The sequence below is a fragment of the Falco peregrinus genome, chromosome 1 (assembly GCF_023634155.1).
Source record: "Falco peregrinus isolate bFalPer1 chromosome 1, bFalPer1.pri, whole genome shotgun sequence".
NCBI classification, from domain to species: domain Eukaryota; kingdom Metazoa; phylum Chordata; class Aves; order Falconiformes; family Falconidae; genus Falco; species Falco peregrinus.
Genome location: NC_073721.1, coordinates 67190181 through 67218003, shown reverse-complemented (window position 1 = coordinate 67218003; position 27823 = coordinate 67190181). Strand labels below are relative to the sequence as shown.

The window sequence follows — 27823 nt, the reverse complement described above, 5'->3', positions numbered from 1 at the left end:
GCCATTTAAAAATCTTTTAATCTCATTAATTACTACTGTAATTCTCAGTGGTAAGTTTTTTTCCAGGTGGTAAGGGTTTGTATTTTTGAGGTCATTCTTACTGTCAGGTAAAGGAGGACCACTAATGTGTGAACTGCACTGTTCAAGATGCACCAGGCATTTGAGTGCAACATGCTGACAGCTAATAAATGATACGTAATCTTTCTTCCACCAAAGTCCATCTTTGATGTTACAGTATTAGTAGAATTAGGACAACAGCAATCCAAAGTGATGCATTATTTAATTAAAACTTTCTTCATAATTTTGGTTGTTTTCCAGACCAAATTAATGACCTATGGGTGTTTTTTTTTTAATATAGAAAGTGTATTGCTTCTTCCTAATGGGAGGAGTGCACAGAGCTGGTAATGAATGAATGGAGAGTTAACACCAGGGAAGGACTTCCCTCTGAGTCTTCTCCCAAGGTAGGTCAAATTCGTCTGTTTGGGCTTTTTTTAGAAATACCTTGTTTAAAAGCATTCTACCACATACATGTGTACACCAAGATTCAGCACACCCAAAGGGCATTCTCCCCTTTCTGTGCACTTCTGTGGCGTGAACACAAGGAGCTGACACTAGAGGATGCACCTCTTTCATATCTGCTTTTATCCAAAGATAATGCTTCAACCTTTTTAACTTTTGTTGCCCGTGAAAGAAAGGGAAATGGCTCACATGAGGAACACTTGTGAAGACTAAGGGAGGCTGCAGGGTTTGCTGGGTTGCACAAGACATGCTTTAAACGTATTGGTTCTTTTTTTTTCCTTCACTAAGTTCTCACATCTCACTTACCCCACAGCAACTCTTAGGCGTCAGCCTAAACCATAAAGTTCCTGAGGCTTAACCTGGAGAATCTTGAATTAAAAAAATCCAGAGACGATCGATGGATTCTTCTGCTAGATTTTATGTTGCTATTTCCTTTCTGCTCTGTTCCTCGTGAGGTTCTCCTTCCTGTACAGTACAGTCGTCCTTTCCATCCCGAGGCTTGGGCGCTCTGCAGAAATAGGGATTGTCTAATACTGGAAATGTTTTGCAGTGCTTGCTTGCTGCTTTGCTCCATGCATAAGAAATAGAGTGCAGTCACAGGAGTTAAGATAGAGAAGCCGTGATGCTTAATAAGAGGAGTGAAGCTGATTTAATTTTGCCTACAGTAGATGATACAAACTGGAATGCGTTCATGAACAAGGAAAATGTTTTTAGTCAAAGGCACAAGAGTTGTGTTGCATTGTTTTTATTACCTGAGAACATCAGATTCTTCTTCCAGCAAGTCAGTGGCATCTTTCCCTTTCTTAGTCACAAATTCTTCACTTAGCCCAACCTGCTGGAGGGTGTGTCTGTAGCGACGCTCTGCTCCTTGACGAGCATCATGCTATGAAAGTGAAACTTAAACAGTAAGCATGTAGTAAGCATACAGTTCCCCGTAAGTCATTTTAAAGTTCACAGGTGACGCTCCTAAAGAGAACAGGAGTAAAGCCCCTACCCAAAATTTCTCTCATCAATACAGTACAGTGCCACAACTGGACACTAGGATGATGTCTCACATCTCTCTAAGCCAGAGCTCACCTTTTTCTGCTTCTGTTCTTTTTATTCTTCCTTCTTCTGTTCCTCCTGCTTCTACAGCATTCCAGTCCTACCAGACTAGCATACTTGTGTCTGAGCCCTGATTCGGACACTCAAATTGAGAATACGTGCAACAAAGGGTTGTGAGAAATTCTGGAAGCATGTTTGCTTGTAACTTGTAAGCACTAATGACAGTGGAGTTCAATAAATGGAAAACACCTGTGAAATATCTTCCTGTCAGCTCACCTTCATGAAACTGAAAACCAAGCATCCTGGATCCTATATCCTCACTGCCTCCAAATAAACCTTGCCAATTAATGGAGTCTGAGATGACAGTTTTCCAGGGAGACTGGCCAGTTCCTAAAGGTTAAGGTGTTCTCTATGGAAGGACAGAAATCTTGGCTCAATACGAGTGAATGCTATCGATACTACCGGAACCCAGCAAACAGAAATGTTACCAACACTTATCATCCAAATGTGCCTCCGTTAACCACTCACCTGAACTGAAAGTCTGACCCAGGAGGGTACATTCTATTGAGAAACCTTAAATCAGCATGTTGTCAGTGTATCGTCACTCTGTCTCTAACCAGATTATCGTCCCTGAAGGAGACAGAACTGGAAGAGAAAACCCTGGGGAAAAGATGCTTTATAGAGAGTAAAGATCGTACCTACACCTCCAGTGCAACGCAGATTTGCAGCTGGCGGCGCGTGATGGATGAGATGTGCTGAACGCAACCCCAGAGAGCAGAACTTGCAGGGGATATAAGCGATACAGCTGTCATGAATGTTTTTCTAGTAACACTAGAGGTACAAAGAGTAAGTGCTCAACGGGAGAGGGCTTTAAGAAAAAAAAGTTTTAAAAATTCTAGACCGTAGGCTGTGGTATTTAGGTGCAGAATAGGTATTCATATAATTTCTGGTGTGACAAGGCCTTGAGTTTGATCAGACCAGATATTTTGATTGCAGTATATACTGGGGACTGGAAAGCTCTACAACCAAGAAAAAAAGACTTGAGTGTTTTTTCAAGTGGTGGGAAGGAATTTAAATTTTACTTGGGTGGCCCTTCCATGTGTTATTTTGAGTGTAGTCAAGACACTATACAACCATTTGCACCTTCTTATCTGTGAATTAACTTGAGACTACATTTCTTAATGCCTGCCTTACATGAAAGACAATGTATGGAGTCACCCAGAAACAACCTGGAACTTGAACAGTTACCTTGGTGACCTGCTCAAAGAGGTATGGTTTGTTCTTGACTCGCAGCTGCATTTCTTCCAGCTCCTTTCTGTATTCCTTTGTTCTGTCTCTCATAGTTTGCCTGAAATGGAAAAGTTGCCTAATACAGGTTCCCTCTGACTGTAGCTGATCAGGAATAAGGAATTCTCAGTAACTGCTTCGTCCTTTAAATAGCTCTGGTAATTCTCTTGATTCCAAATACTGGGAAAAAAATATCCTACACTGGTCACTTACGGACCCATTAGCAAAGCTTTACTACTGGACTGTAAGCAGAGAACCAGTGTTCACATTTTCAGAAAATGTGCTCTTGTGTGTGCCTTACCAAATCATACATTTCAGTTGGCTTGTTTGTACAAATTAGTTTCTACAAATGTTAATCTAAAGGAAACTGTTCTGTATGGAAGGAGTAGTGTGGAATTGTCGAGAAATCCAAATGAATGTGGAATGGGTATGAGAGCCAAAAAAGTTAGGCTAGGAATGTTCTTAGACCCAGTTCCTCCTAAATGATTATCTGATGATTCCCAATTAGTAGAGCAAACAGATTGTTTCTGTGCAGAATAGGATACTGACCGGTTCTGTTTCAGCTTCTCCTTGTGTGTTTCCTCCAGACTTTTATGCGGATCTAGGGCTTTTGCTCGGCTGTTCACTGACTTTCGGATAGCTTGACATTTCTTTTTCTGTTTCTCCAGCCAATAAATTCCTTCCTTGTCCCCTTCCTTTTTGTTATCTTGGGAGTATCTATTTAGAAAAAAGTTACTAATGAGCTCACTTAAGACTGCCAGGCTACATGCTAGCAGGGAATTTTACTTTTGTAGTCCTTTAAGGAGAAAAGCAAAATTTCAGACATATGACTGTGCAGCTCCCAAATCAAGTGAGAGTCAGGGCAAGAACTAGCAAAGAAAGAAGACAGAGAAACATTTAGGAAAAGTATTGCTGATGTAGTTAATGTGATGAGGGAAAACACTGACTTTTTTCCTCCATTTTGGTCATTAGTTGGTGTATGGTCTTTTAGATAAACTTTTCTACTTACCTAATAGCAGATTCCCTTTTTCTAGTTGCATCTGTGATATGCACTGGAAGGGTGTTGGAAGACAGAGAGGAAAGTCCGGAAAGAGAATGAATTTTTTGCACTGAAACCTTGGAAAGTTGCTGAGAATCCTGAAAAAAATGGAACTTCATTCAGCGTATTTGTTCACAGTACAGAATCTCCTCTGTCTACCCAAGACCACAGCTGGGGTATGAGGGCAATGCACTCATTCTTCTCTCTTCCATCAATAGGGATTTACATGGGGAGGAGCTGAGGGATGAGGGGAAGGAGGTGTGACTGAGAGTATGGAAGGGTGGCTGAGCCTTAGCTGTCACAGCTCATCCTCTGTGTAGAAATTTGTTCTCTGCTTTGTCCTAGAATTCTGCAGTATTCCCAAGACAAGGGCAGAGGTCACAGGACATTAACCATCCATAAATAAAGGCTAGAAATTTAAGAAGTTGCTATCTTGATCGGAGAAAGCAGTACCACAGAAATATCCAGTCATCTCACCTTTAGTTTTTCATTAGCCTGCCTCTGCCTGCCACGGAGATTGGAGGTTCTTAGCTTGAATGGCTTATTACGAGTTGCCTCTTTGATTTCTTGTCTCCTTACTGCTTCCCTCTGAAATGCCCAGTAAAGTCCTTCAAAATCCGGTATTGTTGGATTAATCCTTGGCTTGAAGCTGAAACTTTTGTCCTGCAAGAAGCCAAGCCTTTCCTGCTTAGTTTTAGTGGCAGTTCGGGACTGAGGCTCCCTCTGACAGGTGCTAGTATCTATAGGAGCTATGGAGCTCTCAAGCAAATCCTTCGCTCTCATTTGAATGCGGATTTCTCTGTAGAGTTCAGCTTCTAATGAATCAAAAGCAAAGCAATGAGAAGAATATGAGTGACATAAAAGACTCTGAAATTGCCACTGCACAACTCTACAGTTTTGGTTTTTTTTTATGATGGGAGCTACACATGTATGAGAGACCAGCCATCCTCTGTTCTTTTTCCCCACTTTCCAGCCTCTCTGTCCTCTGCCTGCCAGGAAAAAAATATTCAAGGATACCAGAAAAAAATGGGTAGCCTCTTTCTTAGGCATTAATCTCCAAATAACTCTTTCGCTTACCAGAGTTAAGTTACTGAACAAGGCTTCTCTTCCTATTCCTGCTCTTAGGGGTACTAGATAACCTGTGGCCTTTGTCTGGCAGAAGTGTTGTGTTAATCAAGGTTCTACTTTTCATATGGGACATACAGGCGCATACGCCATTATGTTGACTGTGTGATCCAAATGGGCTGTTCACATACACCTGTAACGGGTGACATGCAATATCCAGCAGTGTTTGTCTATCTTGGAAAAGATTTTAAGTAAGGAGAACTTGGTGGATGGATCATGTCTTGTGACTTCTGTGACAAACTTTCCATAGAAAGAGCGTGCTTCAGGGTACAGCATCAAACTGAGTCCTTTCCTGTGCAGCACTAAATATTTGTGAAAATACAGATGAATGGTTGGCTGTGGGCTGGCTTTTTGCTATTAGAAAAAAAGAAATCAATACTGCTGTTTGAAAAGTAAGACTTTTTCTGAGTCTATTTATAAGTTTGCATTGACTGAGGTATGAAATGTTCATCCCTCCTCCCTTCTCATATACTAGATAGAACACCGGCTTGTCCTTTGCTTTCTTTTACCTTTCTAATATATTTAGTTTAGCACACACAACAGAATGTTCTCTGATGAAAACTGAACCGGTGTATACTCAAGAAGAAATTAGTAGGAAACGGTAAAAAAAGAAAGGAGTAAGAAAACCAATGAGAATTATCGAAGACTGGTTTAGTTCCATATTCAAGCATGAAGTCTGTATTGCTTACTTCACACTTCAAGCTGTGGGGGCTTAAGCCATCTGAAAGAAATTGAGCATCAGGAAAATTTCCTTGGCTGTCCCTCTGGCTAGAACAGTCCTAGCACCTACCTCCCCTGTTTTAGCACTTAATAAGGTGGAGAATCAGTGGGAAGGTAACTGAAAACATCAGAAAATGGCAGGAGAGACTGGACAACTGCACTGTCACTTAGAACTGAATCAATTGCCTGATTTGGGCTCAGGAAATATTTTTCTCCTAGAGGTTCTGTGCAGCACAGATTACTTGGGTGGGAGTAAAATTATCAGTTCCAAGATACTGCACCGACCTTGGATGCTTTTGACACTATGTCTGTCTTCACGTTTGTGCCACAAATCATCCAAGTCCCTTCAGTGTAACCAAACACATGGAATCCACTGCAGGGAAGGATTCCCAAACTGTCATGACTTGCAGCAAAAGGGGTATGGAAATCTGTCTGAGGAGCTCAACATACCCATGTGTGCTGGGGAGTGGTACAGAACTGCTGCTGCTGACACTGGTACAAGACTGCTAAGTTTAGGCCACTTTCCTGTAAGGGCATCTAGTTGAGATGTAATGAGCAGTGATATACAGGAGACCAGATACCACCAGGGCACATAGTGATACTGGCTTCATGCTCCAAGTAATGCCACGATCCTACCTCCCAGCATGGAGACAGTGAGGGACAGGCAGGGAGTTTTTTTTACAGGAAAAACCTGGCATTTACCTTTGAGTTTATCTCCAAGAAGTGGGCCGTAGGTAGATTTAGGAACTTTTTTACTGGCTTGCTTCTGTTTGGAACTCTCATTTGAGGTTGCTGCCGCCAAGAACTTTTGTCTGATAGCTTCTTTCTTTTTCTCCTCCTTCTCCAGGAAACTGAAGGGCCTCTGGGTAGAAAGTAGCAGCTCCTTTCTTTTCTGTGTTGCCGTTTGCCTGCGAATCTCATTCTGCTCCATTATTTCCTGATAAAGGGGCAGAAATACATGGGCAGGTACAGGCTGTGCCCGGAATTGTTTCTGACATTCAGCTTCATCCTGGCTTTGCATTTTGTCTCTCTGTTTGTCTAGTTCAAGAAACATGTATGACTTCATCAGCTGGGACTTTTTGCGAGCTTCCCGCAGCGTCATTTTGAAAGGCTGAGGGATGGTGATGGAAGGAATCCAGGGAGATGAAGCGCTTTTTGGCCTTAAGTGGGATTTCGGAAACAAGTGAGGCTTTTGCTGATCCCAGGTACTGTCCGAGGTGAGGTCAATCAAAGAACTAGACTGCCTTTTGTTTCCAGATGTACAACTAAGACAAAGACATTATGAAGAGGAAATAAGTGCAATCATTAAAAAACAAGTTAAAAGAAGGGATGCACTACTGATTAAGAGGAAGACACCACAGACTGAGCTGGTCATTAAAAGACAGGCCTAGGGCTTATCATTCATCATTCTCATGCTCTTTATGTTGCTTTGCTATCAAAGTTCATGAGCAGAGCTTTGCTTGTTTTCCGTTTTCCATGCATAAAATGGTGGTTATGCCTGCTTAGCTTTGTAATGCAATTTATTATGCTGCTAGCACTCGTATTACCAGAAAGGCCACAAGTAAACCAGAAAGTTCCAACTTTAAGGATATATGGCTGATAGCCGCTCAGGAGAGGCAATAAATTAGTTACACAGATGCAGAAATCCTAACAGTACTGAACACCAGCATTCCTAAGATGCTGATGGAAGGGCCATTGCAAGGAACTGCTTTAGTGCAACTCTTAAAGAGATTCAGCTGGAAACTTTGTAGCTGATGACAAGACCATGTAATTAATGATAAGAAAAAAACCCCAAGACTATTGTGGGTCTTATTGAAATAGCAAAATTCTCATAAGATGTTTGTGGGTGATTGTGAAACTGAGTAAAACTGACTAGATATTTGGGGTAGGAGTAAATGCAGGTAAAAAGGAAGGATCAGGGTGGACTGAGAACAGGAAAAGGGGAGCAAACGGAAGGTGCCAGTCATGCATAAACAGGCTCCTTCCTGGTCAATGCACTTGCCAGGGGATTGTCGCAGACTGTTTTTCTTCATAAACTATTTGGTTTGTAACATGTGTGTGTATATATATATATATCTGTGTGTATGTACACATGTAATGTGTATGTGATCTGCGAGTGAACTTCAAGCTGGGCTAACCGCAAGACATCTGAGAGCTAGACGTTGGAGAGACCCCAGCTCTGAAGACTCGATGCTGAATAGAATTGCGTGTGACCTGCTAGCAAATTGTAAACACGATTAGTTGATGAGCAGGAATGGGATTTGTGCAGTTCCTGTGAATGCTGTTTAGGTGGGCACCTGTTGGCCCCATCCTTCCATTAGTGAATAACATTTGTGGCCAGTTTTTCAGTACTATATACATGTATCTTAGGACTTCCGTGCTCAGCAGCAGCAGGAATCCCCCATGCCATTCTACCATCCTTACCAGGCACCATCCTACCTGAGAGCCTCCCGCAGCTTGTCACGCAGGACTGCCACCTCCCGCCTGAAACCCTCCAGCTCCTCATCCTCTTCCGATACCCCGAGGGCATCCCAGAATTTTCCCTGGCACGGTAAGCCCGGTTCTAACGGAGACTGGCGGCCTCCCATGCTCCCAGGCAGGAGATGCAGGAGTTGAGGCCGCTACAGCCTGAGGAGATGCCGTGTCACCTGGAAGGAAATAAAAAATAACACGAAAAGCGCTAGTTTCGGAGGTGAGACCTCAAATTCTGTGCCCGCCTCGGCGATGGCGGCTTTACCTCAGCCCCGGCGGCTGAGGTAAAACGGCGATCACCGAGACTAGGCCGTTCCCCTCACCTGCAGGCCGCCACCTCTGCCTCTCTTAACGGCACAACTCCCGACCTCCGCCAATCAGCGAAGCCCGCTGCACTCTAGTCCCGCCTTCTTAGCCTGAAACAGCCAATCAGTCTCCAAGGCGGGCCGCACCTGCCGCTCGCTCATTGGCGCTCGGGAAGAGCGGTTTGGCGTAGCGCGCCGTCAGGCAGGCTACGTTGCTATGGTTTCCCGGCGCGACTTCCGTTCGGAGGTGGGGGCGTGTCGTTATTTCCGCTGTCATGGCGGCGGTGTGCGGACGGGGGTTGCTGGCTCCGCTGGGTGGGCGGCTGTGGGCTGGGCCGCGGGTTCCGCTCCGTTCTGTCGCCGCCACCGCCGCGCCGCTCTACGATGTGGTGGTGTCGGGTGGGGGTATGGTGGGGAGCGCCATGGCCGCCGTTCTAGGTAAGGCTGTGACCTTCTCGCCCGCTCCGGCCGGTGTCGCGGGTGCCCCCGGCCCGGCCTGGCCCGGCCCGCCTCCTGTCCCTCCTGCCCCCGCCGCGGTGGTGCGACATCGCGGCGGTCCTCGGGCCTCCCGAGGCCTCGTTCTGTGAGTTCAGCGGGTCACGGGTTTTGTGTCCTGCTGCCTCACCCGGTTCCACGAAAAACTTACGGAGCTTTCCCAAAACTGTTCAATGTGTGGAGTATTGGGTGCTTGTATAAGTCGACCGTAATTATTAATACGTCTTGGTGACAGCGTGAGATAAGTCTGTAGTTATTTAGAATCTTAATGTTCAAGATCCTGCTGTGGAATCACCTTATTCCTGCATCCCCTTATGACAGCACTCTAAAGTTGACTTAAAGCTGTTTGGTTAGCTGATTGCTATGATAAGCCTTGTATTTATAGACAGATATATGTTAGCATAGCCATTACTTTGAATTCTGTGGACTGCTTATGGTGTTTCTGTTAAACACAGCCACCCTTAACTCACTGATGTGTAATTTCAGCCATAGCTGAGAATGCTTTTCTGATCCGAAGTTTATTCTCTGACCCTGTGTTTTAAACATGTGAATACTAAATTAAAATGGGTTTGTGCTTGGTTTGTACCACTAGAAATCCTGAGAGTAGTGGCTGCTGCCTTATTTGTAGTGTAGATTCAGAAGGGTGTAGTAGTGACGGAAGCGTTAAGAAAAGAGTGTGAAGAAGACCAAAGGTCCTAAGTAATAAATGCTTTGCAAGTATAAGGTTTACCTTGCAAACTTGTTGTTCTGCTTGTTTTGTTAAACAAGACCACAGCTGAACTGAGACAGCCTAAGGATCCCCTCCAGCAGTGGTATCTGAGGCTAACATGCAGCTTTGGGACCTTTCAAGAGATAAGGTTACGTTATGCATAATCTAGAAAATACATTCAGGATACTGCTGCTACTAGGGTGCTGTAGTAGTAAACTCTAGATGTTATAATGACACCATTTCTGCTCTCCATACCTTCTGCAACCATAGCAGTCATATGCAACAGGCCTGCCTAATTCAAGTTGTAGTGTGATTTACTCTTTACTTGAGTCCTCTCTTCATTCTTTCTTTTTTCCAGTTCAGTTTAAGTGATAGTTAAAAGTCTGAACTAACTGTGCTATTCCACTGCTGGAATATGAGGATAAAGAAAACATTATTGTAGTTGCTAAGTGTCATAGAAGTTTTATTTTGAACTCTTGCTCTAATAGCTGAATTTATGTTTAAACTCTGAAAAATTTGTTCTGTGCGTGGAGTAAACATTGCAGATTTTACTCCTTAATTACTTCAATAATGAACTTCCATAACAACAAGATAGGCACAAATTTGTACAAAAATGTAAATTTTGTACAACAAGAAAACATCTAATCTTTGCCTTAACTGCAAAAGGGTTGTCCATCTCAGTAACAGCATTGTGGTCATAAAGCTTTGTAATACAAAAGTTTACCTGCCTGGTCAAAACCTGTATTGCAAATGTGTTGCTTATTAAGTTTTGCACGTACTCTATCGTATTGCAGAAATGCAGAGCCATTACTGATAGAGAAATAAGAAACGAGATTTTTGGCAGGAGCATTGTAACAAAGCGTGTATTTGCTTGTTTTAGGGCATGATATCCACTTCCGTGATAAGAAGATTGCTCTGCTGGAGGCTGGTCCTAGGAAAGATTATGATCACATGCCAGACAGTTACAGCAACAGGGTCAGCTCCATTTCCCCAGGATCAGCAACCCTGCTAAGCAGTATGATTTCTGTTGTTTGCATTTTTAACAGTGTATTTGAACTGGTTTTATTTTGTTTAAACAAAACCCCTTTGAGCATGGGCTGCCTTCGTCCTAAACTCAACAGAATTATTTGCATTTGTCTCTTAGTGTTCTGTGTGCTGAATTGTGATTAAATCAGCCTTGTCTTAGTAACAGGGATCCATGTTCTGGTATCTTGGTCTGATTTGTTAGAGATAAATATTTGTGAAATTAGGCTAGTGAAAGGGTGTAAGGTGCTCTCTAAAGCGTCTGGAATCTTCTGTTCACAAAGGAAGCACGTACTTGATGCTTTGTGCTCTGGTAACTCGCTTCCAATTAATTTTCACTTTAAAGACAGATTTGATCCTTGATTCCTTATGGAGAAAGAAATGTTCTAAACAATGATGGCCGTGTGTTTCTGTGTCTGTTTTATTACTCGGTGGTAGGACAGTGCGAGTTGACTGTTATATCACAGTGTCCAGGGATTGTTTCGTTCCTGCTGGCTTATGTTAACAGTGCAGTGATGCGATGCTGGAGCTGTGAGAGTATCGAGGCAGACCTGGCCCAGAGTCTGGGCACTGATGGGCAGGGAGGGAGGAGGAGAGTGTGGAGCGAGCTTCGGTTTGTCTGGGTCCCAATGTCACGTGTGAACCTGCACCTCCATGCGATTGTGTCCTTTTCGTCTTTCAGGTTTTGGTGCCTGGGATCATGTCTGCAGCCTGAGACTCAAACCATTCCGGCGAATGCAGGTGCCTTCCTTACAGCTGCAAATATACTGTGTGTCTGTCACTTTGCATTCTCAGAAGTACTCACAGTAATGATCCAAAGGGTTTTCCTTTGGTAAAGGGCAGGTCCTGCTTATGATGATTTCTGTTAATTTCTTTGGGGTAGCAATCTACTCAGAAATACCTGTCCTCAGTGTCTTGACAATACAGGAATGAAAGGTTGATTCCTAATGGAAGCTGTAGATATTGAGGCAGGCGTGCTAGTCAGGAAATAAAGGTAAAGGTGTGTTTCGGTTTTGGCTGGGATAGAGTTAATTTTCTTCATAGTAGCTTGTACAGTGCTGTGTTTTGGATTTGTAGTTAAAACTGTTGATAACACAGGCATGTTTTAGCTATGGCTGAGCAGTGCTTACGCAGCGCCAGGCTGGCTCTGTTTCTCTCACTGCCCTGCCAGGACACGCACAAGAAGCTGGGAGGGGACTCGGCCAGGACAGCTGACCCCAGCTGACCTCAGGGATATCCCACACCATACAACATCATGCTCAGCAATAAAAGCTGAGGGGGAGAAGGAGGAAGGGGAGGACGTTTGGAGTTAGGGCATTTGACTTCCCGAGTACCTGTTACACATGCTGGAGCCCTGCTGTCCTGCAGATGGCTGAACACCTGCCTGCTGACGGGAAGTGGTGAATGAATTCCTTGTTTTGCTCTGCTTGCACACGCAGCTTTTGCTTTACCTATTAACTGTCTTTATCTCAACCCACAAGTTTTCATGCTTTTACCCTTCCAATTCTCTTCCCCATCCCACTGCAGGGGAGTGTGCGAGCGGCTGTGTGGGGCTGAGCTGCCTGCTGGGTTTAACCCACAGGGTGGTGGGGCAGCTTTATATGTTAACTCTGTAACAGGAAAGTAGGGATAAAAAACTTTGCAATTAGGTTTTGAGATGAAGCTAAATAATTGTATGAAAGGAATTGATTTACTGTAGTAGCTGGGAGCAAACAGTAATCCAGGACATTTCCTGTAGTTCTGCATTTCTAGATTGCCGTGTCCTTTTCCCATTAGGATGGATACATTCATAGTCCCTAAAAGGAACAGCACTTCTTTATTGTGTAGCTTCATGTAATGTATTTTTTCTTTGTAGGTGTGGGATGCTTGTTCAGAAGCCATGATCGTTTTTGAGAAAGATGACTTAGATGACATGGGTTACATAGTGGAGAATGATGTCATTATGTCTGCTCTCACAAAACAGTTAGATGCAGTAGCAGGTAGTGGACAACTTCTTTAATATTTTATTTCCTGCGGAGAGCTTTCAGTTACTTGCCTTCTGTTGTATGCACCACGTTATGAGAGGGAGAAATTAACCTAACAAGTAACTCTGAGACATAGGCAGCTTCTTGAATTGGGAGGGGAGGGAGAAATCTGTCTTCCAAAGGCTACACAGCAAGAAAGCAGTTGCATCTGTAGTTCTCCAGAACATAAGTCTCTCCAAAAACAGACTTAATGAGAAGATCTGTAGCTCTCTATCCAGAGCAGGCGTTGCAATGACAAAGGGTTGGCCAGATCTGTTATTTCAGAGCGCCTTGAGAATTGTAGCGTCAGCTCTTAAGGTTGCCATTAAGACACGTATGGCCTTTGCTGTTGTAGCAATGTTTCCTCTTTTCATGTCTGTATCATGCTGTGACCATGGTACTTTGTGTTCCCATCAGACCGGGTGGAGGTTTTCTACGGGAGCAGAGCAGTCGGGTATACCTGGCCCCTTTCCTCTCACAGATGTGATACAAGCCCTTGGGTCCAAATTGAGTTAGCTGATGGACGCAGACTTCAGACCAAACTGCTGGTAACTAAACTTTTTATTTCTGTTGATCAGGCATCATCTCTCACCCAAGTCCTTTCCACTGGATTTGGTTCTGATTCCGTGTGTGCCGCTCCACCCACGTGGAGGGCTTGAGTGAGGTGAGTGGCTAACTCTGACAGAGATGCTGTGGGACATGGTGCATAGCCTTTTCTGTACCCAGTACGAGACAAAGTGGACAAGAGCAGAACGGGCCACTTCTTCTGGTTTTTGGGGATTTTTTTTAATTTTTCTTTTTTTTTATTCTGAATAAACACAAAATGTGTATGTGCAGGCTGAGGTTTGTAGGCTGGTGTATTGGCTTTCTTAGGAGTGGCTGAAGAGGTTGCTTTGTATCTCTTTGTTTTGCAGATTGGTGCGGATGGACATAACTCTCTAGTCCGGCAGAAAGCTGAAATTAAGAACATTGAGCATCAGTATGACCAGTCAGCTGTGGTGGCAACTCTTCATTTGTCTGAGGTGAAATGCTGCTAATGACTCTTCCATAAGGAGCAGAACAGCTTAAGCGAGTGATTCAGGTTGCTAGTTCCTAACTGTCTGCTTGGTTCTTTCCACTGTAGGCCACAGACAATAACGTAGCGTGGCAGAGGTTCCTTCCCACAGGGCCAATTGCGCTTCTTCCGGTAACATGACTTGTGGTCTTTGTATTTTTTTTTAAGGTCTGTTTTGTTTGTTTGGGTTTCTTTACTTTTTTAGTCTGTTCTTTTCTAGTAATTTTGTCTATGCCTGCCTTTGTTGGTTCTGTCTCTTTCAGAATTTGTCCAGCTGCCCTTTACTTTTCAGTTCCTGCATTTTTTCCCCCTCCTGCCCTCTCACTTGATCCTTGGTATTTTGCTCTTGTAGCAAGTTGAGCTGGAGGAGTGATGTGCAGAGGGACTAGTGTGGGGCAGGGCAGCAGGGAAATCTGCACTTATGGTTTATTTTTCCTTCTTTTTCTCTTGATACTTACCCTTGATGTTCTCTTAAAACTAGCTGTCTGACACTGCCAGCTCTCTGGTCTGGTCTACATGTCATGAACATGCATCTGAACTTCTTGCTATGGACGAGGAAAGTTTTGTGGATAGCATCAACTCTGCCTTTGTGAGTATCAGCCTCGTGGCGGGTATGAGGCTTTGTTGTAATCACGAGAAATATAATGGAACCCTACAGCTTAAAGGGTAGTCATGGGAGAGGTGGATTCTCAAGTTCCTTTCTCTGGTGAGGATGGTACTAAAAAGGCACTTTGCAAAGAAAGGATGACCCTTTGGGACTGAATTAGGTTAGTTCTGAAAGTCACAGAAGTTGAACTAGATTTCCAAAAAGTGGGAAGGGTAGACTCATCCTAGTTGGAAAATGTCTTAAAACAATGAAGATAATTTCTTCTACTGTAAAATGTTGTCCAAGAAGTTAAAATTCAGAATTTGGAGCTCTTTCAGATTTCTTTTCAACTGGATTCTTTTATATGTCTAGTTAGGGTTAACATCTTAAAGCTTTGTTTGTTTTTTCAGTGGAGCAACGTAAACCACTCGGACTTCATCGACACTGCTGGGGCCATGTTTCGATCTGCTATTTTACTCCTGACGCCCGCGGGGACTGCAGTCCGTCAGCTGCCCCCAAGTGTTGCTAAAGCAGATCCAGAGAGTCGAGCCATGTTCCCTCTTGGAATGGGGCATGCGACCGAGTATGTCCAGCACCGCGTGGCTCTTATCGGGTAAGGTCCCTAATAGTAGCCCGTGGGTGGCGTGTGGTCAGAAGTGATGAGAGTATAGCAACTCCCAGTCAACAAACTGGATGGTTAGAAATAATTTATAGTTTCAGTGTGACTTTATCCAGGCCCAGTTTGTACTGTGTGCTCTTGTGCCAACAGTTGTTTTCTGTGAGTAGCACCCTGTCCGTTGTGTGTGCTTTTTACATAAACTGTGGGATAATTATTTCCCTTTTCTGGTTTGTGTAGTTCAGTGAAACAATCCAGTATTATCTCATGCTGGACCTGTTCTTCTCCAAACACTGTAGCAGCTGTTCTGTGTACCAGTTTGAATTTTAAACTCACTTTTCTTGAATGCAAATGACAAAACTTACAAATTATTCCAAATGGGATGTCATAGGCTTTTGTATGGTGGCCTATAGAAAAAGGAAAATATCTTTTATATTCTAAGGTTGCACGTACTTTTTTCTCCACCACAGCTGCAATACACTGGCAGCTTATAGTAATTCTTGGATGCTGTATTACACTTCAGATACTCATCTTTCCAACCTGTGAGCCACTCCGTGCTCAGGAGCACTCTGTGCTTGATAGCTTGTTGAAGTGCATGATCTTACATTTCATACCCAAACTTCATTCCTTTTCTCTGACTTTGACTCACTTATCAGTATGTCTGGCTTTGTCCTTTACAGATAAGTCTGCTCATAAAAGAACCTGATTTTGTTTCTTTTCAATAATATCCCTCTTCTCCTTTGTATTCATGATGTCTGTCTCCTTTGTGTTTGTGATGACAGACTTCCTGTTGTGCTGAGGTCACTTACAAAAACATTAAGGCCTGTTCCACATGTGAGCTGAGAGAGGACTTTTGATTCTTTGGTTAGTCACCTCTTTATAATTTTTCTTTTCAGAACTGCTTTTTGTTGCCTCCCCTTTATCTTGCTTCCTACAACTGGAGAGGCAGTCAGGTCATTCAGCATAGATACAGGGAGGTACTGGATAAAATGTATATGCTGCTGTACGGTGGTGTTTATTGCAAGGAACTGAGGAGTGCCATATCGGGGTTTGTCACCCATTACGACTTTCTTCAAGAAGAGATATAAATTTCTGTCTTATCTTGCTCCAGGGATGCAGCACACAGAGTCCACCCACTTGCAGGACAAGGTGTAAACCTGGGCTTTGGCGATATTGAATGTTTAGCGCGTCACCTCAGTGCAGCAGCCTTCAATGGGAGTGACCTGGGTAAGGATCCAAGGTGATGAAGTGGCAGTAAGATGAGTCTTACAGGCCATTGCTGCTATCAGGACATGCATTACCTCTGTCGCAGGTTAAGTGTGCTGCTGTCTTGTGTTTGAAATAAGCATCTCTGATTGGCTGTGGAGCAGTGAAAGATTCTTGGATGCTGTTTCCATCCCACAAATCTCAAAGCTGCTTTAAAAAAAAAAAAAAAAGTTCTGCAGGATGGCAGTTAGAGGTGGTGAGATGAAGAGCACTAGCTGATGGATGGAGGCCTTTATTAATTAAGATAGACCATTGCTCTGTTCTCTTTCTCTGTTTTCAATTGTCAGTGAAGACTGCTATATAAATAAAATGCACAATTGTGGCACGTCAGCTTTAATAGGAACATTCTGTTCTCTTCCAGGCTCCTTAAGACATCTCTTAAAGTTTGAGACAGAACGTCAGAGGCACAATGTCTCCTTGATAGCTGCTATTGATGTGCTAAAGAGGCTTTACTCCACGAGACTGACTCCCTTGGTGTTGCTGAGGACATGGGGATTGCAAGCAACAAATGCCCTGCCTCTTGTCAAAGTAAGACTCTCACTTTAGTGAGGGCTGTAGGAAGAGTCCAAAGCTGTGAATTATTTTTTCTTTTAAATGAAAAATTTTTGGTTGGAAAATGCTACTTGTTCACTCTTGAGGTTTTGTGTCCTGAATGAGCCTGAGGAATTCCTAAATAACTGATGGCTCAGTAGTAACTTTTCTTGCTCTGCACCAGGGAGGATAAGGGATCAAAGTGTTTCTATCAGTAGTCAGGGGTTAGAAGTCATTAGAAGTCTTTGGCTTTATTGTGCTGTGCAATGAAAATGCGGAACCTTGAACTGCATTCCAAAAACACACTATGAAAAACCAGCCCTATGTAGACACATCTTCACTAAGAATAAGGTGACATCAGGTGACTTGGCAGATGTGGTGTGCAGCTCAAATGAGTTACCTGTTTCTGTGCTGTTCTGCCTTGTGAAACCGTTCCCTTGTAGCAGCAGTGCAAGTCTCTATAATGGCATTACCTGAGGCAGGCAGTTGTGAGGAGGTTCAGTCTTAAAAGACCCTCCATTTGCAGCCTGTCTTCCTGTCCGATGGTGTCTGTTGCACCATCTTGACCTAGTGGATAGATTTTCATGATTTTCCTTAAGCCACCTGCTCTCAAAGCTCCCAAGGACCCTCAAATCAGATTCCTCATTCCTGGATTTGAATGTTTTATTCCACAAATCAAGTCACCTTCTTCCTGTTTAACAGAGGTGGCCTGTTTCCTTTGTGTTATGCTCACAGTAAAGACACTACCCAAGCTGACGAGCAGTAAGTTCTGAAGGCACAGTAGCTGCCACTGGCAAGGTGTCTGTATTAGTTTCCTTAAAAAGAGGACTATGCTGCCACTGCTTCACTGCTCCATTTTTTTTCTGTTTCTCTGTTTAAAGCAGAAAACCAAATGAAGACCTCTTTTCTGAGCACGCAACCTGTTGGTAACACCTCTGTTTCATGCTACAATGGGATGCTGCAACTTCAGTTTTCTAGCATACAGGGATAGGTGCTCTGCATTTGGCTAGGAAGGCTGACAAAGAACTGTTGTTGATATATATATAAAAGGAAGGAGACTACAGCTGCTTTCTAGAATATGTGCTTATTACCAGTTTATGAATTACTTTTCTTTTTCTTCTCTTTTTAGGAGCAAATCATGGCTTTTGCCAGCAAGTGATTTGTTGTCAGTTTGGAGCAGCAGCGTGCCAGTGAATGTATTGCCCTTATAAGGACTGTGACTGACTTGGATCTTGGAGTTGTGTTATTTTAACAATAAAAACAGGGATGGAGTTGTGTCTTACATCATTCACTGGTTTATGAAAAAGTTCTGTCTCATCGGCTCTCCTCAAGAGGATTTACAGTCTTTTCCTGTAGTATGATGGTGTCTTCAGCCACAGAACTCTCTGTACGATGTGCTTTTAATTTGGGGCTCTTGAATTGCAGCTTGAGGTGAAAACCGCTGTCTGGCTTTTGGCAAACACAGTGCTGAATTTTGCCAGCTGCAACTTTTGCTGCTTAATTACTTTCAGTTTTCCCTGACATGATTTCTAGAGCGGTAATGTCACTCCTGGGTTCTTAGCACTTCCTGGACTCAGAAAGGAGGGGGAGATTTTAGCAGAGAGACAGCACATGGTGGCAGGTATGTTTTAAAGCTGTAATCTTGTCTGTCTTTCACCCTCTTCTCTGCCCTTCTTTTGGTGCTTTATGTAATAATGGTGTTTCTTGTCAAACTGGCCGGTCTTGAGGGCTCCATGAAAAAATTGCAAGATAACAGTAATATCTAGGAAAGAAAACTGTACCACCATGTCTTGAATATTGTTAAAAATGCTTTAATTACTAAAATAGACATTCAAGATATTCTGTCTTAGGTTCCAAACACCAGCCTCCTGCATTAGACGTTTGCCACTCACAAAATTAAGTGAGCACTGCCCACGGGCAAGATTTACAGGTATGGTTTACCAGTATCAGGAATTAACATCAGAAAGAATGAAGCATAAGCTCTGAGCTGAAACCCATTATTTGTGCTTCTTCAGTAACTCCTATGAGACAGTTCCTGTTAGTGACTGGCTAAAAGACATTACAAAGGAGGAGACAGAAATCAGGGCTGCAAGTAGAACTGGACTCTTAAAAGGCTGCTTAGTTTTTAGTTAAGCTAATAAATAATCTCATTGCACTAGGGTAGGTGTGAGGACTTGACTGGCTTCTCTAGATCCCCCACCCACCTTGAGTAGTTCAGATGTAAACAGCAGGGGCTCAATTCTGCAATTTCTTGCAAAAGAAACCTTTGGGTAGAGTTTTTGTTTCTCTCATGACTGCAGGATCAGGCCCCTGGTAGAGAGCAGCAGTTACGCTTCAGTAAATGAATTGTGCCAGTGACAAAAGCAGGCCGTGAGCATGCGGGTTTAACACAGCTTTGGCACTGGGAAGCAGATGCTCCCACCTAGCACTTGTAGTACTGGAGTCTGAGGCAAAGAACACAGAAAAGAAGCTTCCTCTGCATAGCACCCGTCTCGTTCTAGACCATTTTCCCTTCAGACAAAACCAAACCCTTATGCACTCCGCAGGGTGAGTGTCTATTCAGGTGGCAGATCTGCTGCTGCTGGTTCCTTGCGTACAACATCCCACCTTCCCTTCTTGTTTCAAATGCAGCCTCCCTGCTTACGGCTCAGCCCCAAGGTTGAGTAAGAGTTTGTCATAGCACTGGCTCAGACGGAAAGACGACTTTGGGATTATTAAATTAGCTAGTTCTCAGGCGTGACGCAGCCTGGCTAGTAACCACTGCACCTACTTCATGTTCTCTGAGAATACAGAAGTGAATATTAATTCTTCACTGAAGACAAAATGAATGTGTTTGCAGTCACCTTGTGCAGAGCAGACCATGTGCTAAGCTTTACAAGGTACTAGGAAGGGGAATAAGAAATGTTTGCAGTTGAAGAGGCCACAACTACTTCTTCATGTTCAAACAAGCTCCTAGGGAGCAAGGAACAGAAGTCTGGTGTGACGCTCGACATGAATCTCAAAATGGATTCTGGTAGGGAGGAATACAGGTAGGATGGACATTTCATATTTCGAAGAAACAGCCTGAATTGACAGCAGGGTGTCAGTGGTGGGACAGGTAGGGGTATAGCTCTGTGCCCAGCCCTTGCTCTCCTGTTGCTGACTGAACTTGTTCAATCGAAAGCGTACCTCACACCCTAGCACCGTAAAACCTGAGACAGGAGAAGGGATTAGCTTGACCAGCCACAGTCAAACTGAACGCTGCTAACTGCAAGTGGACTGCTATTCACAGTAAGGCAAGTGCCTCCAAACTGCCTGGCAAGATTGGTGAGGGCACAAGTGAGCTCCTTCCTCCCCTTGCTGGGAATCGCTAATTATTTTCAAATCCAGTTTGCAGGGAAGGTAGTGTCAGAGCAGTCTTTGGTTTTACAGAAGTGGGAAAGGTGTGTTAGAGCAAATAGGTAACTGTAAATGCCTGACAGGAAAGTGTGCTTCCCTTTGTCATGTAATACCTCTGTTCTTATGACTGGGGTAGATTTACCTTTTCTTTGTACATTCTGTAGTGAGTAGAAGATACTAATTTTTTATGAGCTACCTGCCAGCTATTTCATGGGGTGGAAAAAGTTGTCTCTTCTGCTGTTTCTGCTTAGGGCAATGCAAGGTCTGCACCTGGAGCCTCAAGGTATTCAAGCAGCCTTGATCTTCTCTACAGCCAATTAAACAAAAAAACCAGGATTCTACAGCCCAGCTTTCTAACCTAGCTGATGAGATGCTGTATTTAAAATACTGATCTTTCATTGCTTCTATGTTTGGTGTCACTTTAAATTGTTACTCAAATAGCTTCACGCTATCCTGACAGAAGTCTTGGCCTTCCCAAACAGCTGCAACCCCTTCACCGGGCACACTGTTCCTTAAGTCCTAATATATATATTAAAAATCATGCCAGAGCAATGCAGGCCTGCAACAACATTTCGTGGGTCCAACTCCACTATATTAAAGAGAAATGAAGTTTAAAACAATTTAAAAGGGACAAGAGATAAGCAAGCAGAGCTACTTCGTTTCTTGTTCTCCCTCTGTTTCTGATGCTAATTCCACTCTCTCCCCATTTTTGTCTATTAAACAACTGCAAAAAACAACGCTGTAGGCAGAGAAGGTTCCTAAGGAAAGTGCAGGAAGTGGTAAGCCCAAACTTTCAGATGGAGACCCACAGCTCACTTGGACAAAATGGGCTGTGTCCCAGCAGGTCTCTCCAGGCTGTGTAGTGCTCTTTTCCCTCATGCTGGCACTAGGCTTGATGCTTCGGTGAGTTGATTTAAATCAAGTTTGGTGTCATGAATTGGCTCACCAAAGAACCTGAGGAGCACCAGCATCAGGGGAAAGGCAGCTGTGTGAGTGCCTTGCTGAGAGCAGAGAAACAGAACTGCCTCTCAGGGCAAAGTGAGCTATCAGATCAGCCATTTCATCTGACTGCACCCTTAATTTCCCTGTGGATGTAACCTGACAAGCATTTTTTTGGCAGTGGGGTTTAAATAGCACTGCTGCCTAGTTGTGCCAGCACAACTATGTGTTATGACTACATGCTAATGAATCGAGTTATCAGGTCTTCTACCCGGATGTACGGTATAGCTGCATAGACTTGTAAAGGGCAGCTAAAAGGAACACAGTTGGGCACATGTTCTGCTTAGGAAATGACTGCTGCCTAAAGAAATACTTGGTAAGTTACAACCTCTGTTTTAGCCGACACCTTTCCCAAAACCATGCCCAAAGTGTGCTTATAATAGACCCCTTCTTGAAAGACTAGAGTCTTCCTGCAACGTATTAGCCAAGCTAACAGTCAGGTACTTGAAACGCTGAGGCTGGCATCATCCAGTGTTGTTCACTTTTCTCTGAATGACTGCTGGTGCCATCTTTGATGTCTGTATTTAACACCTCACAAGCAAACTTAAGTGTGTTTAAAATAAAATGGGGAGGGGAAGTCACATGTCTGTAGCCTGCCACCACACGCCAGGTACTTACTCTGTGCTTCTAGCAATGGGACGCTATACAAACGTGCTGGTGAAAGCTGGCTTTGAGCGCCTTGCGGATACTCCGCTGGGGTTAAGGTCTTTTGTCTGTCAGAAGGCAGCTTCTGGATCATTTACAGCAATCACAATCATAAATCACACTGTGGCAACTCTCATGATGCACAACACCAATCTGGGGTGAAGATCTGTTCTATACCTTTGGTCTGTGTTCTGCTGTGACCAACTCCAGCTGAACAACGTACCTGGAGATTTCCATTTGCTTTCTCAGCCTTTCAGAAATGCTGAAGTCCGCAGGAATGTCACAGCTCAATAGGTTATCCCCAGAGACTGCAGTAGGTGAAAGGTAGCACCCAAAGTCCAGCTTGTCTCAATGTTGTTCACTTTCTTTGTTAACTATAAAGGAAGAAAGAGTTATTGTTCCTGACAGTTCTCTAGATTTATATGTTGCACAGATGACAGCAACTACATGGCACAACCCTGGAAAAACTCAGTAGATAATTAACCAGAAAAATGAACTACTGCATGTTGATTGATACAGAGATTGGAAAGCTGGCTTTGGGATTTAACCTTTTTCTTACCTGTAAGAGGGTATTGTCCCTAAATCCAAAACCTTCCTTTAGTAAAGCAGTGATGTAAGTGAGATCCATGCAGAGGAAAGGACTGGCTGAGTTGTACCTCTCCATGTTATCACAGACTAGAGAGAAGAAAAACCACCAGATCTCAGCAAAATCAGAGTTTTTATCCACATTGTACATTTGAACTGACCTCAAGCCAAAGCCTACTAAAACAAGCCACCCACTTCTATTAACGGGTACATATGACAGATGGTACATGCTACACAGCTGCTCTACAATGTTGGAGAAAAACCCATATAGTACTTCCACTTTCTCTTAACTCCATTGCAAATACAGCTTTTATTACAGCAATATAATCCACATAGCTCTTTTGAAGTCTGAATCTCTGCTCAATTGACAGCTGGCAGGGAGGTGGTAGATTACTTATTCTTTCAAGCACACAATGTCATTTGTTTTCCTTGTCTAGTCACCAAGGACAGCTCCAGTAATTCTGAGATGGCAGCTGCTTTTATTTTTTTCCAACCACACATGTCCAAGGATATGGAAAAGGCTTTTGCCCAACCAACCATTCCCTTGCTGCAGCTAAGTCACAATAAAGGTGACAGCGACTGGGAAATGGATTTACACTAAGCATCATCTTCTAGACCTACTGCTACCGCCCTGTTCTACAAGTACCAAGAGCAGAGTTCACTTCTTTCTAGAAACTGATAAGCAGCATCTTCCTACTATTGAATGAGAAAGAGGAGCATTAATTTAGGGTCACAGAACTGATATTCCAATGCTTTTAAAGCTAAATAAATGGTTTGATGGTGTTAGATAACATCTTAGGCGCATCTTTGGAAATTAGCTCTCTCAGTATCCAGGGGAAAAAAAAACAACCAATGCACACTCAGACTCTGCAGACTAATCCCCCTGTTCAAAACCATCAGAGTTTCTAGACATATTAAGTTTAACTGAAAAATCATTAGAATTTAAGTTCTATTTTAGAGAAAGGTCAGTCTTCAACTACATAAACATCTTCTGGTGAAAAATAGAGTCTATCATGAGGTAGATACCTCTGCAATTCAGAGGTAATGCCTTGCTCTCATTTTACAGGAGGAGGTACAAAACCAGAACAAGCATTCAGAAAAAAAGTCAGGGGAGGGAAAGGAATGCAGAAAAGGCCGTCAGACTTACTCTCCCCCTCCATTTTGTTAGAGATTAAAAAGGTTTTAAGGTGACAGAGAAGTCAGTGCTCTCCTAAACTCAGAGAGTTTCAGTTTGACAGAAAGAGCTCTTAATATGGCAAATCTATCCCTCCTCACCTGAATAGAACTGTGAAGCCACTAATAACACTATGTTTCCCCTCACTGCTCTATCAGTACTGTCATCTGCAACAGTTACAGGTGTTGGCTAATAAAAGTAACATGACACGGAAGGTGCATGTGGAATAAAGGTTAAACAAACTGTTTGGGGTTTGTTGTTTTTTTGGTTTTTTTTTTCCCTTTATGTCAAACTCACATTATGTACTGCCAATACATACGTATTTTTGTTGTTTCTTGTACACACCAGTTTCCCAAGTCTCATGACAATTACCTTCTTTGGCTTTTCTTTCAAAATCTCTCACTTCCAAAACACCTCCCTCTTCATAATCTGAAAAGGAAGAGGTGAGAAAACATCGTCACAGACCTGAAAGTATTTGAGTTCTATATCTAAGCTGACCCTAGAGTGCAACTGTGATGCTGGGCTAGGAGTGAGATCTGTTAGTATCAGAAGAGAGAGCTGCAAATATAACTGGAGCTTAAAGCACAAGTCTCATCTGCTGAACTCTGAACATCAGACTGCACTGATGGATATACGTTCATTCCCTGATGGCATTCTGTGTATTTCCTCTTTCTCAACACAATTCCTTTTCCTGCTCCCCTGTTCCCCAGCTTCCAGGGTCCCTTCATCTAACCTTCTTGTTGACATGCTCACACATAGTAGATTATCCCAAACCAATTTACCAATTAGGTCTGTGTCAACTGCTCGATCATAGTAATAGGAGAAAGCATAGAAGGAACGTTGACGAATCTCATCTGGTTGGTGCAGTTTCCCTTTGACAACCTTGAGTACTTCCAAGTAGCAAGGCTTGAATCCTGTTTCTCCTGTAGGAAAAACACAGATGGGGTGAGCCAAACAGGCATAACCAGAGACAGAAGAATCAGTGGCGACAGGATGAAAAAGGGAAGAAGCAAAAGATTAAAGCATCGGATGGGGTGAGAAGAGCTTAGGTAACCTTTCTGTAAGCCAGCATGGCATCTGCATGCAAGGACTCTAAATCACCATCATCAAGCAGAACTGGTTAGACCTGGTCATAGCAGTCTGAAAGGTGCGCTGCACAAATAGTACAGGTGCTTGAAAAGCTTCTTCCCCATCAGGCAAAACTCCCACTGCTGTGTTCTGTGGTCAGCAGAATCTCACTTACGTTTGCTACCACCTGCGAGATAAAACCTTACTTTCCTTTCCCATCACACTGTAATTTTATCAGTCCACACACCACAAACAGCTCTTCTGTTCCCCACTGTAAAGCAAAGCAGCACCAGTCACCACTGGGATCTGTTCTAGTTGCTGATGGTAGCAGCATCACTCTCTGTATGCAGCGTTAGGGACAGTATCTTAAGAAACAGTTCCACAAGTGAGATACAATAACTGGTAGGCCAAAGTGTATCCTAACACAGCCAGACCTTTTCCACTTAGCTCAGAGCCTCAGAAAAACCTCTCCCATTTGCACAAGTAACTCTAACATTTCCTATAAAGTAGCATTTGTAGTAAGAGATCACAGCCATAGCGCAGAGAGTACAGACCAGCTATTCTCAGATATATCTCTTCAAATTTCCCTTTGGCTCTGTCAAAAGTCCACATTTATGACTGGACAGGTATCCTTCATAACCTGAGATAACTGATGGAATATTTGCCAAGGAAAACCTCAGATTCTGGAGACAAGACTTATCTTACAAGAAGCAGCAAGTCCCCTTAGTTTACCTTCTTTGTTGCCACCATACCAGTATTTCACTCCCCCGAAGTGCCACTCTGCCTCCAGCTGCTTTGGCAAACAAGAACTGCGGAACATTTGTCCATCCACAGCTGAAATGCAACCAGAGGGGAGTCAGAAAGGATAAAATTTAACACAGTTATCGATCAATATGCAGAATCAGAAAATAAAAAGCTGAAAGATCTTAATTAAGGTCTTTAAGCAAAAGTACGGAAATCTGAATTGACAGATGCTGCACAAACTAATTATGAATTAAGGACCAGTCTCAGTCTGGAAAAGTTGTGTCCATTTTGTCCTACAAGCTGCGAAGCAGCTGGGCTTGTCATTTGTTAATGACAGATAAATGGCACAAGGATATCTGGGTAATGGCTACTTACCACAGAAGGGAAGAAACAAGAGAGGTAATAAATTAAACACAGACACATAAACCCTAACAAGCAGCAGATAACAGAGACAAACAAAACAACTAGCAATGAAGACAAAACCTCCTAAGACACTGATCAATGGCTGCTCCAGGATCCACTGAATGTACCTTTGAAGGGTTCAGGCAGAAATACAGTAACTATTAAGAAAAATACATGATTATTGTGGCCACCACAGGTCTCACAGAAAAAGCTGGTTGAGGGGGATTGTGGGACTGCAAAAATTGCTATGGGATGTTTAGGGGAAGGCTCCAAGGCAGGGAAAGGGGGGGATCAGGGAAGCACAAATGTGGGAAAATGAAGGGGATGACAAAAGAAGGCAATCACAAGTCAGTATGCTTTTCTGTCTGAGCTTTGTGACCAGTCAACTGCAGTCTGTCCTATCCTTTTCTTAAATCCTATTCCCAACTATTTTTTACTTGAGTACGTTCCAGTAATTAACACAAGTCCATCTAGCTAGCAAGTAAGAATCCAGAAGGTGGAAAGACATCCAGGGTCCTGGACAGAGACTGGGCAAAAGTCCCAAGCTCTGGGCATGAAGACTGGAAGGACTTAAGGTCTGGGTGAGAGACTGGAAAGGCTCAGGAATGTGACTATGCATCCAAGTTAGTGAGTGAGAGTGCTCAGGGACTTCACTAATCAGTGAATACAACAGGAGGAACACGGCAGGCCACCAGGGAGGTCTATAAAATGGGTTTGGCCTAAGCAGCAATCCTTTGGAAAAGGAATTATTCATGCTGTTTGTGTTTCTGTGGATGTGTAAAGCTGTGCGTTTGTGGCAGGCCATGTCTGTATGGCGTTTGTATGTTCCCATGTGTGCAGTTCTGGAATTTTCACTTAGTCTCACTGCTGGCTGAACCTGGAAATACGGAAAAGCAGCTGTCTCACAAGACAACTACTTAAGCAGTAGCCCGTTTGCAGACAGATTTATACCAGCGAAAATGTAAAAACCCAGAAGAAACAGAAGTGAAGACGGGGGAAATGGGCTGCTGATGCTGATACGAGGCTACATCTGACCATCTCTTCAAAAATATTTGATATTTTATCATGTTAACATACCTTCCATATTCAAAGCTCCAAGTGTTGCTAGTCTGGCAGCTTTTAGTCCAAACCCCAAATAGCTGCAAACAACAACGACATTACAGTTTTAATTCTCACACATCTGGTACACTTCACCTATAGTGTCTTCCTAAATCTTGGAACACTCAAACCAGATTGCCTTCCTCTGCTTCCCACAAGTCTCCCCTCTCTAAAACAAGAGTTCCCTTTGCCAGAACAATTCCAAGTACAAAAAGAGTGACACAAACCCAAGAATTACCAACAAGCAGTAAAATGGGTAAATCTAAAATTGCAGAAAGCAGTTGGAGCTGATGACATTTCTGCAAGACATTCATGAAAAGCAAAACCACACAATCTTAGAAATGAAGGAAAAAGAAGGGTATTGTGAGGAGTCCATGGGGAATACAATGGCCATTTTTGTCATACACGTAAGACTATGTGCTCTTAGGGCAGAACTAACAAGGCAACTGCAGAAGCTCCAACTAAATGGGAGCTGTGCCTTTGTGAAAATTCACCTGTTTGACTCCACAGATTACTGCTATACTCATTATAAGCTAGGATGTAAACAATATTTACGAGAACACAACCAGATTAAAAGCCTGTTGGCCTTTCATTCCCACCTCTGTGTCTGGCTACTTATCCCTTTAGTCGTGTCAACACAAATGTTTACAGAATAAATCAGAGTTAAACTAACCTCCAGCTCCCTCATTTTTAGGAGAAGATTTTCAACCACAATTATTTTAAGTGATCTAATGGACTGCACTGGTGAATACAGTGATAGGTTACATCAGTAAATATAAGCAGGAGGAAAGGAGGACTATTACACCAGCTCTGCTGTCAAGTAAGCGTATGCTGCAACTGACTTGAGATGATAATCTTCACCCTACTAGTTACTGGCTGAGACCAACTCTAAGTCATGCAGGTAAACTCTCTGGATTTCACTGTAGACATCTCAGA

General features: G+C 43.2%; 3 protein-coding genes across 11 annotated transcripts in view; 1 reads left to right on the top strand and 2 right to left on the bottom strand.

Annotated features, from left to right (window-relative positions):
* On the bottom strand, positions 1-8601 carry FAM161B (FAM161 centrosomal protein B). Of its 4 annotated transcripts, none has more exons than XR_008745066.1 (9): positions 8530-8601; positions 8174-8382; positions 6437-6999; positions 4367-4704; positions 3860-3987; positions 3400-3567; positions 2812-2911; positions 1272-1416; positions 1-1027 (listed from the first exon to the last, which is right to left on the bottom strand). XR_008745066.1 is itself a non-coding variant. In XM_055792722.1 (9 exons), the coding sequence occupies exons 2-9, from the start codon at positions 8320-8322 to the stop codon at positions 937-939; spliced, it is 1668 nt and encodes a 555-aa protein (XP_055648697.1). In that variant the 5' UTR covers positions 8323-8382; positions 8530-8601; the 3' UTR covers positions 1-936. The 4 variants fall into 4 exon arrangements, 1 of the variants encoding a protein (XP_055648697.1); XM_055792722.1 differs by having other exon boundaries at positions 1272-1402; XR_008745065.1 differs by lacking the exon at positions 1-1027 and having other exon boundaries at positions 1271-1402; positions 1840-2911.
* A 10-nt stretch (positions 8602-8611) lies between these two features.
* Positions 8612-18081, top strand: COQ6 (coenzyme Q6, monooxygenase). Of its 2 annotated transcripts, XM_005243907.4 has the most exons (12): positions 8764-8949; positions 10596-10730; positions 11421-11479; positions 12594-12717; positions 13159-13289; positions 13656-13763; positions 13865-13927; positions 14277-14384; positions 14792-14994; positions 16109-16224; positions 16625-16791; positions 17924-18081. In XM_005243907.4, the coding sequence occupies exons 1-12, from the start codon at positions 8787-8789 to the stop codon at positions 17951-17953; spliced, it is 1407 nt and encodes a 468-aa protein (XP_005243964.3). In that variant the 5' UTR covers positions 8764-8786; the 3' UTR covers positions 17954-18081. The 2 variants fall into 2 exon arrangements, with proteins under 2 accessions (XP_055648735.1, XP_005243964.3); XM_055792760.1 differs by lacking the exons at positions 10596-10730; positions 12594-12717 and having other exon boundaries at positions 8612-8949.
* Positions 13412-27823, bottom strand: part of ENTPD5 (ectonucleoside triphosphate diphosphohydrolase 5 (inactive)) — a 29800-nt gene continuing 15388 nt past the window's right edge. For 3 of the 5 annotated variants that reach the window (XM_055792746.1, XM_055792737.1, XM_013304420.3), the window contains 6 exons: positions 26867-26928; positions 25376-25477; positions 24358-24498; positions 23948-24004; positions 22376-22491; positions 18590-22190 (listed from right to left, as the gene is read on the bottom strand). In XM_055792746.1, the coding sequence (XP_055648721.1) occupies positions 22104-22190; positions 22376-22491; positions 23948-24004; positions 24358-24498; positions 25376-25477; positions 26867-26928 (565 nt within the window). In that variant the 3' untranslated portion in view covers positions 18590-22103. Of the gene's footprint in view, positions 13696-16261; positions 16411-18589; positions 22191-22375; positions 22492-23947; positions 24005-24357; positions 24499-25375; positions 25478-26866; positions 26929-27823 lie in introns of those variants that run through there. The other 2 variants (XM_055792728.1, XM_055792732.1) reach the window with 2 other exon arrangements.

Coding starts and splice junctions, on each gene's coding strand:
- FAM161B (XM_055792722.1), bottom strand. CDS start 8,322: ATGGGAGGCCGCCAGTCTCCGTTAGAACCGGGCTTACCGTGCCAGGGA. Junction 4,705..6,436: donor TCTTGGAGATAAACTCAAAG/GTAAATGCCAGG, acceptor TTGATTCATTAG/AAGCTGAACTCTACAGAGAA. Junction 2,912..3,399: donor GAGAAGCTGAAACAGAACCG/GTCAGTATCCTA, acceptor TTTCCATTTCAG/GCAAACTATGAGAGACAGAA.
- COQ6 (XM_005243907.4), top strand. CDS start 8,787: ATGGCGGCGGTGTGCGGACGGGGGTTGCTGGCTCCGCTGGGTGGGCGG. Junction 16,225..16,624: donor CTTCAATGGGAGTGACCTGG/GTAAGGATCCAA, acceptor GTTCTCTTCCAG/GCTCCTTAAGACATCTCTTA. Junction 16,792..17,923: donor ATGCCCTGCCTCTTGTCAAA/GTAAGACTCTCA, acceptor TTCTCTTTTTAG/GAGCAAATCATGGCTTTTGC.